The sequence below is a fragment of the Sinocyclocheilus grahami genome, unplaced genomic scaffold (genome assembly GCF_001515645.1).
Source record: "Sinocyclocheilus grahami isolate Dianchi unplaced genomic scaffold, SAMN03320097.WGS_v1.1 scaffold921.1, whole genome shotgun sequence".
NCBI classification, from domain to species: Eukaryota; Metazoa; Chordata; class Actinopteri; order Cypriniformes; family Cyprinidae; genus Sinocyclocheilus; species Sinocyclocheilus grahami.
Window position 1 is genome coordinate 50,660 of NW_015506100.1, and position 13,794 is coordinate 64,453.

General features: G+C 39.0%; 1 protein-coding gene and 1 long non-coding RNA gene across 2 annotated transcripts in view; one reads left to right on the forward strand and one right to left on the reverse strand.

Moving 5' to 3' along the window:
- Window positions 1–1,443: 1,443 nt before the first annotated feature.
- Window positions 1,444–13,794, forward strand: part of raf1b (Raf-1 proto-oncogene, serine/threonine kinase b) — a 24,379-nt gene continuing 12,028 nt past the window's right edge. Inside the window, exons 1-12 of the mRNA XM_016249309.1 lie at window positions 1,444–1,616; window positions 5,145–5,371; window positions 5,649–5,761; window positions 6,436–6,538; window positions 6,613–6,770; window positions 7,875–7,961; window positions 9,218–9,371; window positions 9,467–9,491; window positions 9,594–9,691; window positions 9,877–9,994; window positions 11,393–11,477; window positions 11,687–11,863. Of these exons, the coding sequence (XP_016104795.1) occupies window positions 5,174–5,371; window positions 5,649–5,761; window positions 6,436–6,538; window positions 6,613–6,770; window positions 7,875–7,961; window positions 9,218–9,371; window positions 9,467–9,491; window positions 9,594–9,691; window positions 9,877–9,994; window positions 11,393–11,477; window positions 11,687–11,863 (1,316 nt within the window). The 5' untranslated portion in view covers window positions 1,444–1,616; window positions 5,145–5,173. The remainder of the gene's footprint in view (window positions 1,617–5,144; window positions 5,372–5,648; window positions 5,762–6,435; window positions 6,539–6,612; window positions 6,771–7,874; window positions 7,962–9,217; window positions 9,372–9,466; window positions 9,492–9,593; window positions 9,692–9,876; window positions 9,995–11,392; window positions 11,478–11,686; window positions 11,864–13,794) is intronic.
- LOC107564280 (uncharacterized) lies at window positions 4,794–12,909 on the reverse strand. The gene is made up of 3 exons (XR_001606201.1): window positions 12,899–12,909; window positions 8,451–8,452; window positions 4,794–4,910 (listed from the first exon to the last, which is right to left on the reverse strand). It is a non-coding gene; the product is annotated as an uncharacterized lncRNA (long non-coding RNA).

The window sequence follows — 13,794 nt, forward strand, 5'->3', positions numbered from 1 at the left end:
AAAAATATCTTAATTTGTGTTTCGAAGATGAACGGAGGTCTTACGGGTTTAGAATGACGTGAGGGTGAGTAATTAATGACAATTTTCATTTTGGGGTGAACTAACCCTTTAATATTAGTGTTGGGGAGTAACTAGTTACATGTAACAGAATTACGTAATTTAATTACAAAATAAATGTAATTGTAATCAGTTACAGTTACTGAGAAAAAAATGTGTAATTAAATTACAGTTACTTATGAAAATGTTAACGATTACAAAGTGGGTTACATCTGAATTTATTTTCACACCCACATACAGATTTAATTGATTTCTTTCATAAATTGCAGCGACTGCTCTAAAATATGAGACAGGCATTCAGGACACAGCATAGCACACATGCTTATCCTTTTTGGGTTTATGTGGTTTATTTTTTTTTTAAGAATTTTACTTGAATCTTAATTCGAAAATGTCTGAGAGCAATCGGTTTTTCCTGTCATAGTTATGCAAAGATTTGAGAAACTGCATCATAGCAACTAAAATATTTCTTGTTATGGTTTAAAATCTGTATTTAACCTCAAAATATTCTCGATGTAAGTGGTCCCTGTGCTTTAAAATGAAATTTTACTTGAATCTTAATTCGAAAATGTCTGAGAGCAATCGGTTAACCCTGCCTGGTTTACATGTTTGAAAATGATTAACAGTTGAAAAACATTAGAAATTTAGAAAAGTAATGAAATGTAATCCGTTGCATTACTTTATTAAAGTATAATCTGTAACTTATTACCGTATTGGCCCGAATATAAGACGACCCTGATTATAAGACGACCCCCCTTTTCCCAGATGTACCTTTTGGAAAAAGGCTTTTTAAAAACCAAATCTTGTTTTTTCTCAGTAAAACACATTTTGTCTTCAATTATTATCATATTGCATATTTTTCCTATTTAATTTTTGTTTTGAAAGTATGGTAAAAACTGGTCAAATGTACCAACAAGAAGTCAGAAGTTCTGCCGTCTTCAAATCTGGGTTCTGTGTTACGTTTTAAAATCACAAAGAGAGTTTGGTCGCATCAGGCTAACGTGACAGTCATGACTCATGCAGCTGTAAGCTTTTCTTTCTCTTTTGTTTTTACTCGCGATCTTTACAACACGCATTCCATTACGTATTTCACGACACACTGGTTTTATGAGTATTTGGTGGCACCTATTGTTGTGTGTGTATTATTGACATGTCAAAGTCTAGAGCCTGAATATAAGACGACCGCGTTTTTTCAGATGCATTTCCAACAAAAAAACATCGTCTTATATTCGGGTCAATACGGTACATTTCTAAAGTAACCTTCCCAAGGTTTGTACCCAACACAGCTACAAAAAAAAATATATAGAAAGCAACTATCCGTGTTGTGACTAGTCAAACTTGCAATGTAGACATCTTCAATTCATATTTTTAGCCTACCAATCACACTGCACATGAGTCATCTGGTCCTGGAGTTTAGACGAGTCGAAACCTGGGTCATTAAATGTTAGTGACGCTTGCCATATCACGCGACCGCTTGAAGCATTGGACAAAAACCAGCGAGCTCGTCGCGTCGCTGCAGTGATGGAAATCATGGCGGATCAACAATTCAACAACTTTCTCTGGTGAGTAAAGCCCTTGCTCTCTGGACTCCTCGCAGGCTTGGTGCGCTCCTCGCCGCGGATCGGGTCGCAATGACTCGGGGCTCAGTAACGCTACAGACGCTCGCTGTTGCGCTGAAACATCAGTGTTTGTGTGAAGTGTACTAGAGAATGTGTTAGTAAACACGGGTAAATCTTCCCCTTTCTTTCTGTAGTCGTGTAGTTAGTCAGCTGCGTGTCTTGTTGCCACACAGATCCAGCGAGTATAGCTGCTTAAACTTCTCAAAGGACAACTACATGGACTTTGCTAAAACATTAGTGTATCAGTATCATTTCTTGTGTCGGTAAATAATGCCAGGAGTGTGAACGAGCGGGTTTAATGTAACAAGGTCTGATATATTGAAACAAATGAAGTGTAACTGTGTGATATGAATTACTGCCAACATGAAACATTAACAACCCTCTTCATTGTTCTCTAGTTTTTCCTCCAGTACAAATCTTCTCCGTTTGATCAAGTTGTGTGAAATGTTTGTTTATAGAATTACCCAGATGTCCTTTGAATGCATTTTTAAAAACACATTTGTTTCCTCAGACTGCAGTTTCATGAAGCCTGTCTGTACTGTTCTGCATTTATTGTACTAGCTACTGCAGATGAGTCTGAACCCAAGCAAACTGATGTTATTGTGGTTCAGCCGAGTGATCTGTAGACATCAGGCTATCAGCACTCCTCTAATGGCTTTAATTGTGCTGCTTTCTGATGCAATAGTATTTATAAACCTCTCTGCAGGGTCTAAAGAAGTGTTCTGAATATGGTTTTAGAGACCTGTTAGTCTAAACAAGAATGTTTCATTTCGTAGCTATTCTTTGAAATCCATAATTGTGGACATTTTTTAGTAGTTGTATTATAATAACAGTCATTATTTGACTTTTATCCCCAATGCAAAGAGCCATATTTCAAGAATAGTTACTGATCTGTGTCCCTGGAGCACAAAAGCAGTGTTAAGTCGCTGGGGGATATTTGTAGCAATAGCCAACAATACATTGTATGGGTCACAATTATAGATTTCTCTTTTATGCCAAAAATCATTAGGATATTAAGTAAAGATCATGTTCCATGAAGATATTTTGTACATTTCCTACCGTAAATATATCAAAACTTAATGTTTGATTAGTAATATGCATTGCTAAGAACTTCATTTGAACAACTTTAAAGATGATTTTCTCAATATTTAGATTTTTTTGCACCCTCAGAGTCCAGATTATCAAATAGTTGTATCTCAGCCAGATATTGTGCTATCCTAACAAACCATACATCAATGGAAAGCTTATTTATTCAGCTTTCTTGACCCTTATGACTGGTTTTGTGGTCCAGGGTCACATATAGAAATCATAAAATGAATAAATATTGAATATTTTAAAAGTTTCAAATTGAAAAACAAACTTTGGTTAATTGGTGTTTAGTGGCCAAAACAGTATTTTCACACTTGTCTAACGCAAAGATATTCATACATTTATATCATATTATAATATGCACACACAAACACTTCGTTAGGTAGCTTCAAGATATTGAAGTGACATTATGACATTTTTGACAGCGTGTTGTAAAATTGAGGGCAGCGATTTGACTTGTAAACCTAACACTGAGAGTGTTTTACTCCGGACTCATTTGTGTTTCTCACAGCATTAGCATCAGATCAGCAGAGAGTGTCTGTCTCTGATAGCTGCTCAGACCTGCTCGACAGGTTTCTGATGTCAGAACAATGAAGACCTAAAAAAGGATCAGCAGGCCACAGCAGTTAAACCCAACATAGTTACACAGTTACTTTCCGAGCGAGAACAGGTGGATATCTCTGTGGCTCATGCAAAATGGGTGAGAAACGCTTGGCCACGAATACTGTGTGACTTGCGTGACTTGTATCGTGAGCTGGCCGCAGTGTGGACAAACCATTGTGATTGTGAAAGGACATGAAATATTGCCAGTTCTTCATACACAGAACGGTTAGGAAACACAGAATAGCAGTAATCCAACAATTTTGGATTACTTTCATTCTACTGTAAGTCGTAATGGCTTGTTTTCAGACACAGTTATTGACGTGATATCTGTCACCATCTGCGTTTCTGCTCTTCTTAGCGGCAAAGACGTGATGGCTAATGTTTCTTGCAACAACAAAAGTGTGTCCTAGAACACTTCATCAGATGTGTTGTTGGGCATTTTATGTGTGTGCTTTGTCCTGAGAAGCGGTGGAAATAGTCTTGGCCTGTCGATCATCTGTCCTTACCATTTTCAGGCAGTTAAGTTATTAATTTTATCGTTGTTGTTATTATCAAGCTCAAAATTGGGCTGTTGTTCTGTGTTATTATTATCATGACTTCTGAGTGAATGGCTTTAGCTTCATCTATTATTTAGATAAACCTTCCTGGTTGGATGTTGAATGTTATAGAAAAACTGTAATAAATACAAAAGTTTATACTCATTTTTACACAAGAATTATTTTGCAGAAAGACTGACCCGTCTTTGATGAAGCAGAAAGCAGAAGTGTGCTGTAGAAATACTAATCATCAAACATTATGATTTTATTATTATCATCTGAAGACTACCTGGGTGTTCTTTTGAATGATTCTGTTCGGAGGACCCTGTCAGAGAGATTTGTCCTTGACTTATCAGGAGCTTCACTCTCATGTTGCGAGCTGTAATAGAAAGACTGCATTACATGACATTAGATTCAGTCTTGACTTGCGGGTGACCTTGTTTATAAACTGTATGCTGTGCTGTTTTGGAGGGTTATTGAGTCACGTAGTCACATTACAATTACAATACCCACTTCAGAGTTGCTAGGTACTATATGAGAGTAATGGATATAGGAAATGGTGTTTTTAACCATATATTATAATTCATGTCTTGTTTGTTAAAGATTTGTTTTACTTTCCCTCCGACCATCCCAGATTAGGATGAGTTTGTTTCTTCATCAGGTTTGGAAAAATGTAGCACTGCATCAGAGTCTCAGCAATGGATGCTCTGCAGTGAATGGGTGCCGTCAGAATGAGAGCTGATAAAAACATCACAACAATCCACAAGTAATCCACAGCACTCCAGTCCATCAGTGAACATCTGGAGAAGACAAAAGCTGAGGCACATCCAGCATTAAGACGTTTTTAACTAAAATACAAGTCCATAATGTCCAGTGAAAAGTGGTGGTTTACAAGCCAAAACAGTCCAAAAACAGGTCTAAAGTAAACACACGTGTCAGGGTTTTGATGTGAGAAACGACAGTAGATGCACTTTTTCACTGGAGGAAGTGTTATTATGGATTATGGACTCTTTTAGTTAATAACGTCTTAAAGGGATAGTTCACCCAAAAATTAAAATGTTATGTTTATCTGAAGACACAAACTCATCCTGATCTGGGATGGCCGGAGGGTGAGTACATTTTAAGCAAATGCTCATTTTTGTGTGAACTATTCCTTTCAGGACCATTGTTTTGGCCACGTTCCTCATTTCAGATCAGTATTTGTGAGGTCGGGTCATTTCTATTTGTTCTGTTCTCATGCTAGATTATTGAAGTCTGCTGCTGCCCGCCGTGATGGAGCATATTCAAGGGGCCTGGAAAAGCATCAGTCACGGGTTTGGATGCAAAGACTCGGTATTTGAAGAATCCTGCATGTCTCCCACCGTTCTCAAGAACTTCTCGTACCGGAGATTATCAGATGACGGGAGAATCCCAGACTCGAAAACTAGCAGCACAATCCGCGTCTACCTGCCCAACAAACAGCGGACTGTGGTAACAATAAAATAATCTGTGTTATTTTCGAACACTTTCAGTGAATGTTTGACACAATATGATGAGCATGAGATTATCCTGGTGCAGTGTCTTGACCCATAGACTTACGCTGTAAGCGCCATGATGAATGAGCAGTTTGTTATTACAAATTCACAAAGTGCTTGTCGATATAATGCCAAAGATGCAGCCTGGATTGTTCCTTTCATCTACACAACCTTAACATGCTTTCACTTCAATTTAAGCGATTTTTTTAAGTGATTAACTTGTGTTGTAATAGGTGAACGTGCGACCAGGTATGACGCTACGCAACTGCCTCATCAAAGCCCTGAAAGTCCGTGGGCTTCAGCCGGAATGCTGTGCTGTTTTCAAGCTTCATCGAGAACATCCATTGTAAGTTGTGGCCTATGGTAAAAAAAAAAACATGTTGTGAGCTTGCAGTCTGAATTGAATATAGTGAGAAAGACTGAGCACTGTGATATTATTGACAACAAAGTTTATCGCCTTGTCTTCACTGTTTGCATGTGGCCATCAACATGCAGTTCCAATAAAAAGTTGTGTATGTATTGAACCCAAATTAATTAGGTATTTTTGTCAATGATTAACAGAAAGTCTCTTTTTACAAAACGATGTAAAAAAAATAACAAATTATAAAATGCATTGTAACTGATAATGCTGGATTTTGGTATAGACCATTTTACAAGCTCACAGGAGTTAATTCCGATGCATTTGGGAATGACTGTGATATCCTAGAGGAAAACCTCTAGTAATGGCTTAAAATCAGCATTTTTGTCCTGGAGTGGCCAACTCTGAGTACAGATCTCGGTCCAGTTTATGAGTGAACTTGTAAAGGTCTCCCATCATGTAACCTGACTGAGCTAGAGCAGTTTTTCCAGAGAGACCAGAGCAAATCTGATAGATGCAGAGCTGCTAATTATGACTTAAAGGGGCATGAATACTTATGAAAACTGTTATTGTGTGTTTAATATCTGAAATAATCAAGCTCCAGTTGGCTTAATCTTGGCCCTGAAAGTCAATTAAAGGAAATCGCATCATTCTTTGTTCAGTAAAAAGTTGCGCATGGATTGGAGCACTGATTCTACCTCACTGGTCGGAGAGGAGCTGCTGGTTGAAGTCTTAGATCACGTACCCCTGACTACGCACAATTTTGTGAGTTCCCATAATGTGTTTAAATTGAGCCATTGTTGTCTTTACAACTTCTCTAATGACCATCCCCTCCACAGGTACGAAAAACCTTTTTGAAGTTGGCCTTTTGTGACATATGTCAGAAGTTTCTTTTGCACGGCTTCCGATGTCAGACGTGCGGCTACAAGTTTCACGAGCACTGCAGCACCAAAGTGCCCACGATGTGTGTGGACTGGAGCAACATCCGACAGCTCCTGTGAGTGTTCATCAACCCAAACACAAGAACAAACTCCTGCTTTGTCACGCTTCACGTCTACACAGGGCTACTGTCTTGTAAATATCAGGATTTTAATGTTTAAAATGTTATTTCCAGACCTAGAAAAGGAAAAGTTACAGCAATACTATATTGTATATGTTTTTCTAGTGAGATGTCATAGAAACTCAGAAGGCATAGGAACCCAGTTTATGCACGTTCTATTATAAATGCTTAAAGTGCTGATTTTGTGTAATGTATGTGTTTCATAGCTTTTTTTATATTGAACAGGCTTTTTTCCTCTGTTGAAGAGAAGATAGACATGTAGATGTAGTTCAGGGGAAGTCTCTTGATGCACAGAAAGAGTTTTGCATAGAGGCCCTCATACTGTGAGCTTTGTAGATGTCTATCAATGAAAATCAGGTAATGCACGGTACAAAGGTCCATTCTTCTGGTGCTCGTACTGGTCACTTCATGCTGCAGGAATTCATCACAAAGCCCTACTTCAGTTAAAAAAATAAAATAAAATACAAGCATAATGTTTTCTAAGATTATACCAAGGAAAATCCCTCATTAGTCCATCTAAAATTATATATTGTATAGCTGGGAAAAAATGTGTAATATTTCTGTCATGACAACTCTCGGAGGGATTGGCATGGTAGTGTACATGACAATGTTAATGTATTTGGTCTTGGCGGAATAGATCTGCTGCTGCTGCGGCAGAGAAAGTACAGAGACTTGCTGCTGCCAATACATCCACAACATGCTGCCGTGAGCATGTCAGAAACACTGCTGTTGCACATATAACACATATGAATAACCCCCATATAGCATACATGAATCACCCCATAGCAGATCTATACAGATGGAGCTGGGGAAGGTGGAGGGTTTCTGAAGCAAGCTGCAACTGCTACGGCAAGCACTAGTCATATATTTGAATGTTGAGCAGCGAGCTCATTGGCTACCGATACAGGAGAGAACCAATCAGCTGCCATGTGACAATGATGTCACCAGGTCCAGATCGGACTGCGCCATCTAGAGTTGCATGCCAGAACTCTGTATTTGTAATTTAATTTAAGTTAATTCAATGGCCGTGTGCTTTTCCAGGCTGTTCCCGACTCCCGGAGAGAACGGGACTCCATCACTCCCTCCCCTCTCATCCCGTCGCATGCAGAACTCGAAATTCTCCTTCAGGTAAATATAGCCTGTTTCTATATTTACCTCAAATGCAGTGAACTGACTTGACAAGTCCTCTGAAAATCAAAGCATGTCAAGATGCCACCTTGTTTTTTTTCTTCTTCCTTGTATTTAGGGATTATGCTTGTAGTTCCTTGTGTTAAAGCATTTCAGGTGATCGTCTGCTGGAAAACATTGTTCCTTACGCAGTTTTGTCAGCTTTATATCATAAACAGCCACCTTAATCTCAAAATCATGCATGCTGTTAAAATATTTCACTAGTAATATTTGTTAGTTAAAAATCAACAGTTATATTTTCCCATTTAGTGCTGAAATGATTGGCCTTAGAAAGTTCCAGCCAGGTGGAGAAACGCAACCCAATCAAGATTACAGCATTTGTGGCATGAGATTGATCATAAAAAATAATTGTAACAATAACACACTTCCAGTGGAAGTACACTAGGCCAACAAGTAATTAAAACAACTAACAACCATTAAAATCCACACTGCTTTAGAAATATATCCACTACACATTACAAGACGTTGCTGGCCTTGTCTGTGTAAACTTGCACCCAGTTTTGCAACTTGTTAGTTTTTCCTGTTTTCATGATGACGTAAATCTATTTGGTAACTTTCACATAAAATGCGCACTGATACTCAGCAGGAGCCTGATCTGTAGATGTTGTTGTTTTTTATATATATTCTTTTTGCCAATCAAGATCTAAGCAAATGTTCTTGTTTTTAAATGTGCTAGTGGCATTTGATCTTCTTTAGTCTGTCCTACATTTGTTTTAACTTTACATTCACTATGCTTTTATTATAGAGCACTGCGGTGATGGAGTATTTTTGTAGGCCAAACCTTATGTTAGCATCACACTGGTTCCTTTGCCTAAAACCCTAATAGGTTTTTCCCATTGGCTTTTTACAGAAAATAAGCTCTGGGACCAACAAAAGCTTATGAGGCTCACCTTGTTTTTTAAAATCAAAAACCAATTCAGAAAACCCATTGACTTCAGGACGATGTAACCGGAAGTGCTAAAATGCATCTCGTTTCTGGGTTTTGGCCTACAAAAATACACTGTCCCTGCAGCACTCTATAATATTTAGTGAATCCTGTAATATATATTGTGAAGTTTTATGTTTGTGCTATGAAAGAAGTGAATATGCACAGCCAGACTTGGGTCTAAACTCATCCGAAGCTTTGTGAGAAAACGAACACTCCTTCGTGGTGTGAGCGCGTGCTGAGATTCACTGACGCACAAACACTTCTCTAGTCCCTATCACAGATACTCGACGCCAAATGCTTTAAACTACATCACCCCCATGCCGTCCCCGGGTGTTTCTCTCAGTCATAAAGTGCTGTCCACATCCACCCCCAACGTCCACATGGTGAGCACCACCCAGCCGGTCGATGAAGCTGCTTATCAGGTGAAACGCCAGCGCTTACTGTTCTGTCCTAAAATCAGCATAAAATCTCTCAAAGTTTCCATATGTTAAAATAGTACTTCCCTCTTTATTTATAGGAAGCCTTAGGGCGAGATGAATCCGGTAAGGGGATTTTCAGAACCTTTCCTCAGGTTTCATAGCAAAGCTAAGGTTGAAATACCTTCTTACATATCCCTTTTTTTTTTGTGTCGCATTCATTCACAGGAAGCCCTCAAGATCAGAGCCCGACGGAGTGGTCCAAAACCCCGGCTCCAGCTCACAGGGAGAAAGCGCCTTCGACCAACACTCAGGAAAAACGCATCGTAAGCGCCAGCCATGTCCACTTTACTTTGCTTGAGACACGCTAGAATGAAAAATCTGATTCATTTCTGCCAACTAAGTTTGGATCAGTTTCTTGCTACTCAAACAAAATGATCATTTTTAAACGGTACGTCACATTTCTGTCAACATTAGCTAATGTTGGCGTGGTTTGTTTATTGGTCTCTAGCGTCCTCGAGAGAAGAGAGATTCCAGCTACTATTGGGAGATCGAGGCCACTGAGGTGGTTCTGCTCTCCAGGATCGGCTCAGGGTCTTTCGGCACAGTTTACAAAGGGAAGTGGCACGGTAAGAGTTCTTTCTCACCATTCATTTATTTATTTGTGTTATTAAATAGACTTCAGCTGATGTGTGGTCATGCAGGGGTGCATGTAATGGCTATTTCACAATGGCATCGAACACATCCAGTGAAAAGGATGTCTTTGAGTGTCTGAGTGTTTTGTATTTAACTCTAGTAATCTGATCTTTGTGATCAGAGTTCCAAAATAAAAATAAAAAAACTTAAGTCACTAATTATTAAAGTGCACCTATTATGCCATTTCGAATATTGCCTTTCATGCAGCGTGTAATGTAGCTGTATGTGAATGTAAACGATCTGCAGAGTTGTAAAGCCGAAAGTGCATGATAAATAAAGTAAGAAAGAATCGACTCTGAACAGCCGAAACGAGTCTTCATTAATTCGGATGTGGAGAAGACGCTGTGTCCTACGCTGTGAAAGTAAATTCATTTTATTTTCACTTCCGAAAGATGAGGCTGCAAAGAATCGGTGGCTAAAATTCAAATTTCCACTGTACCACAGCAGTGCGACCCCGATCTTTTTTGTGTTCTCATCATTTTACTGATGGCTGCTTCACAAAACGCTTGCTTTTGAAAGATGGCTCAGTGCCCAGTGTATTTGGACCAGCTGACTCCACTGAATCACAACCTGTAAGTATGAGAAATAATAGATGTTTATAATTTCTATCGAGCATTCAAAATACACAACTTTGGCATATCGTTTCCGACACATGCTGTACACAGTAGACCAATCACAACAGACCGGGCCATCTGACCAATCAGAGCAGAGCAGGCTCATGGAAAGGCGGGGTTTAGAAAGACCGAATCGCAGAACTACTTAGAACGAATCGTTTGAGAATCGCTGGAAAATGAGCTGATATTAAATGCAATACAATATTAGGAACCTTAAAAATGGCATAATAGGGGCACTTTAAAAAATAAAAATAAAAAAACATTCCTAAATGGTTGGGTAATATAAATAAAATTATATAAAATCACTATATATTGATATATACATGACATGCAGGGGGAAAAATAAAATATATCATGGCCTCAAATGAAGAATTAGTTCCCACAACTTAATTAGTTCACTTGTTTTAAGTCATGGCTACGATGCACTACTTTGTTCCCTCATTTTAATTTAGTTAATTCATAGCCATAATTTAACTAAAATAAGGGAACGAATTAATAAATGATTGGAATAAATTATTACAACATTGACACAATTTAGCTAAAATGGTGAAACTAATTAATAAATAGTGGGAATGAATTCTTAATTCATGGCCATGATTTTTATTATAATTCTAGTTGAAGTGCACTTATAATGTGAAGCTGAGTCGACAGGCTTAGACGAACAGAAATCCCGCTTGCTTTAGTCAGTTTAAGTTACTTTATTTCATGAATTTTCAGGTGATGTTGCTGTGAAGATTTTAAAGGTCACGAATCCCACACCAGAGCAGTTACAGGCCTTTCGCAACGAAGTAGCTGTTCTCAGGTAAACCACAAAAGGGAAAACTGCAATTATTTATAGTGAAATTATTACATTATACCCATAAATGCGAGCTTGAGAGAAACATTTGCATTATAACCTTGTAACGATCTCGTTCTCCAGTGTTCATGTAGTGCTAGCATCTGTTAAACACTGTCCACATGCAGTCAGTCTCATTGGCCGAGCAGCTGAAGTGGTTTCTGTTGTTGTTACAGGAAGACCAGGCATGTCAATATTGTTTTGTTTATGGGATACATGACCAAGGCAAACATGGCCATTGTGACGCAGTGGTGTGAAGGAAGTAGCCTCTACAAACATCTGCATGTGCAGGAGACCAACTTCCAGATGTTCCAGCTGATGGACATCGCCAGACAGACGGCTCAGGGCATGGAGTGAGTGTTTCAGAGAGCATTCAGGGAAACTGGCTGTAGTTTTATGAAGGCGCAGGGATGGCCGCTCCTGAGAGCTCCTGTCCTGTAGAGTTCAGTCCTGAACCAGCTAAACACGGTTTTCAGGATCTCAGCTTTAGAGGCAGGTGTGTTGCAGCTGGGGGCGTGCGATATATATCGTCTACGATGATATCATAATTGTTGTTTAAAGCAGTGCTATTATGCTTTTTCACTTTTTCAACTTTAGTTAGTCTGCAATGTTGCTGTTTGAGCATAAAAAAGATCTGCAAAGTTACAAAGCTCAAAGTCCACTTCAAAAGGAGATATTTTATTTAACAGAAATCTACACATTTCAAAAACTACAACGAACGACTCGTTTGGACTACAACGCATATTTTTGACGAATGGGACGAGACCTGGTTGAGCTGCACTAGAGAAGGCAGCGAGTGTTATCACTATGTCGGAGACACGCTAGCTTTCCCAAAACGAACTTAGAGTGGTTACAATCATCCGGGTTTAAATCACGCTCAAATTGATTTGATTTTGACACAATATTTACACTGAAGCTTGCAGGCGGCTATTGTAAGGGGCATGATATTTCCCGACCAGGCGCCAAGTGCTGCCAATCACAGCACGCGCTGGCCCAGCTAACCAATCACAGCACACGCTGGCCCAGCTATCCAGGCCCAGCTAACCAATCACAGCACAGACTGACCCAGCTAACCAATCACAGCACACACTGGCCCAGCTAACCAGTCACAGCACACACTGGCCAGCTAACCAGTCACAGCACACACTGGCCCAGCTAACCAATCACAGCACACACTGGCCCAGCTAACCAATCACAGCACACACTGGCCCAGCTAACCAATCACAGCACAGACTGACCCAGCTAACCAATCACAGCACACGCTGGCCCAGCTAACCAATCACAGCACACGCTGGCCCAGCTAACCAATCACAGCACACGCTGGCCCAGCTAACCAATCACAGCACATTTCGTATTTCAGAAGGCGGGCCTTAATTTGATACAGGAACTATTCGAGCCGTTCATGCCAGACTGGGGAGAGAGATGTTGTAATGTGAAATATGTGAAAAATAATGTGTTTTTCGAACAACCTAGTATGAGAGCCTGTTCTAGCTCACCCCCAAAACAAAATCAAGACTTTGTAAAAGAACATAATAGGACCCCTTTAAACGATATGCGATTTTACATTAGCGAGTACACACCCAGAGAGTTCAGACATACACTATGAGATTTAGATTCACATTTAGAGTTCACGCTTTCACTGCGTGATTGTCTATTAAAATATTCTAAAATATTTAAATATTTAGAATTCCACCAAAATTCAAGGGTTAAAAACGTCCCGTATGACTTTTATATGTCTTTATTTATATCATCTGATATAGTATGTCACACAAAGAGTAGAGTTTTTTTTCTCTCTAAATATCACGATTGCAAATGTGACATTGATTTGACGAGCAGTTCAATAAATAAGAAGTTAATATTAATTGGCTTACATTTTAGACAACAGTTCCTGTATTTGCTCTATTTCATCAATGAAAATAGTTTCAAACAAAGCCACAGCTGAACTGTTTTGCGTCTCTGAGCAACACAACAGTGTTTCGTTACTGAATCAATCAGCCGTTTGAACGAATCGCTTGAATGAATGACTCAATGGCTCACTCATGCAGTGAATTTAGCTTTATATTGAAAGTATATTTTCCCTCCAAATCCTTTCAAATATTAGTATTCAATGTTTTGTTTCTGCATTAATGTCCTGCATTAAACAGTCTGTGTGAAAGCATCTAAATGCCACTTCAGACACAGATTCTGTTCCTCTGCACTGCAAACACAGATTGTGTTGATACTGATTTAATTTGATTGGTAACAGCTCTGTAGTCTCTTACTATTTAAATTTGATTAAAATTAA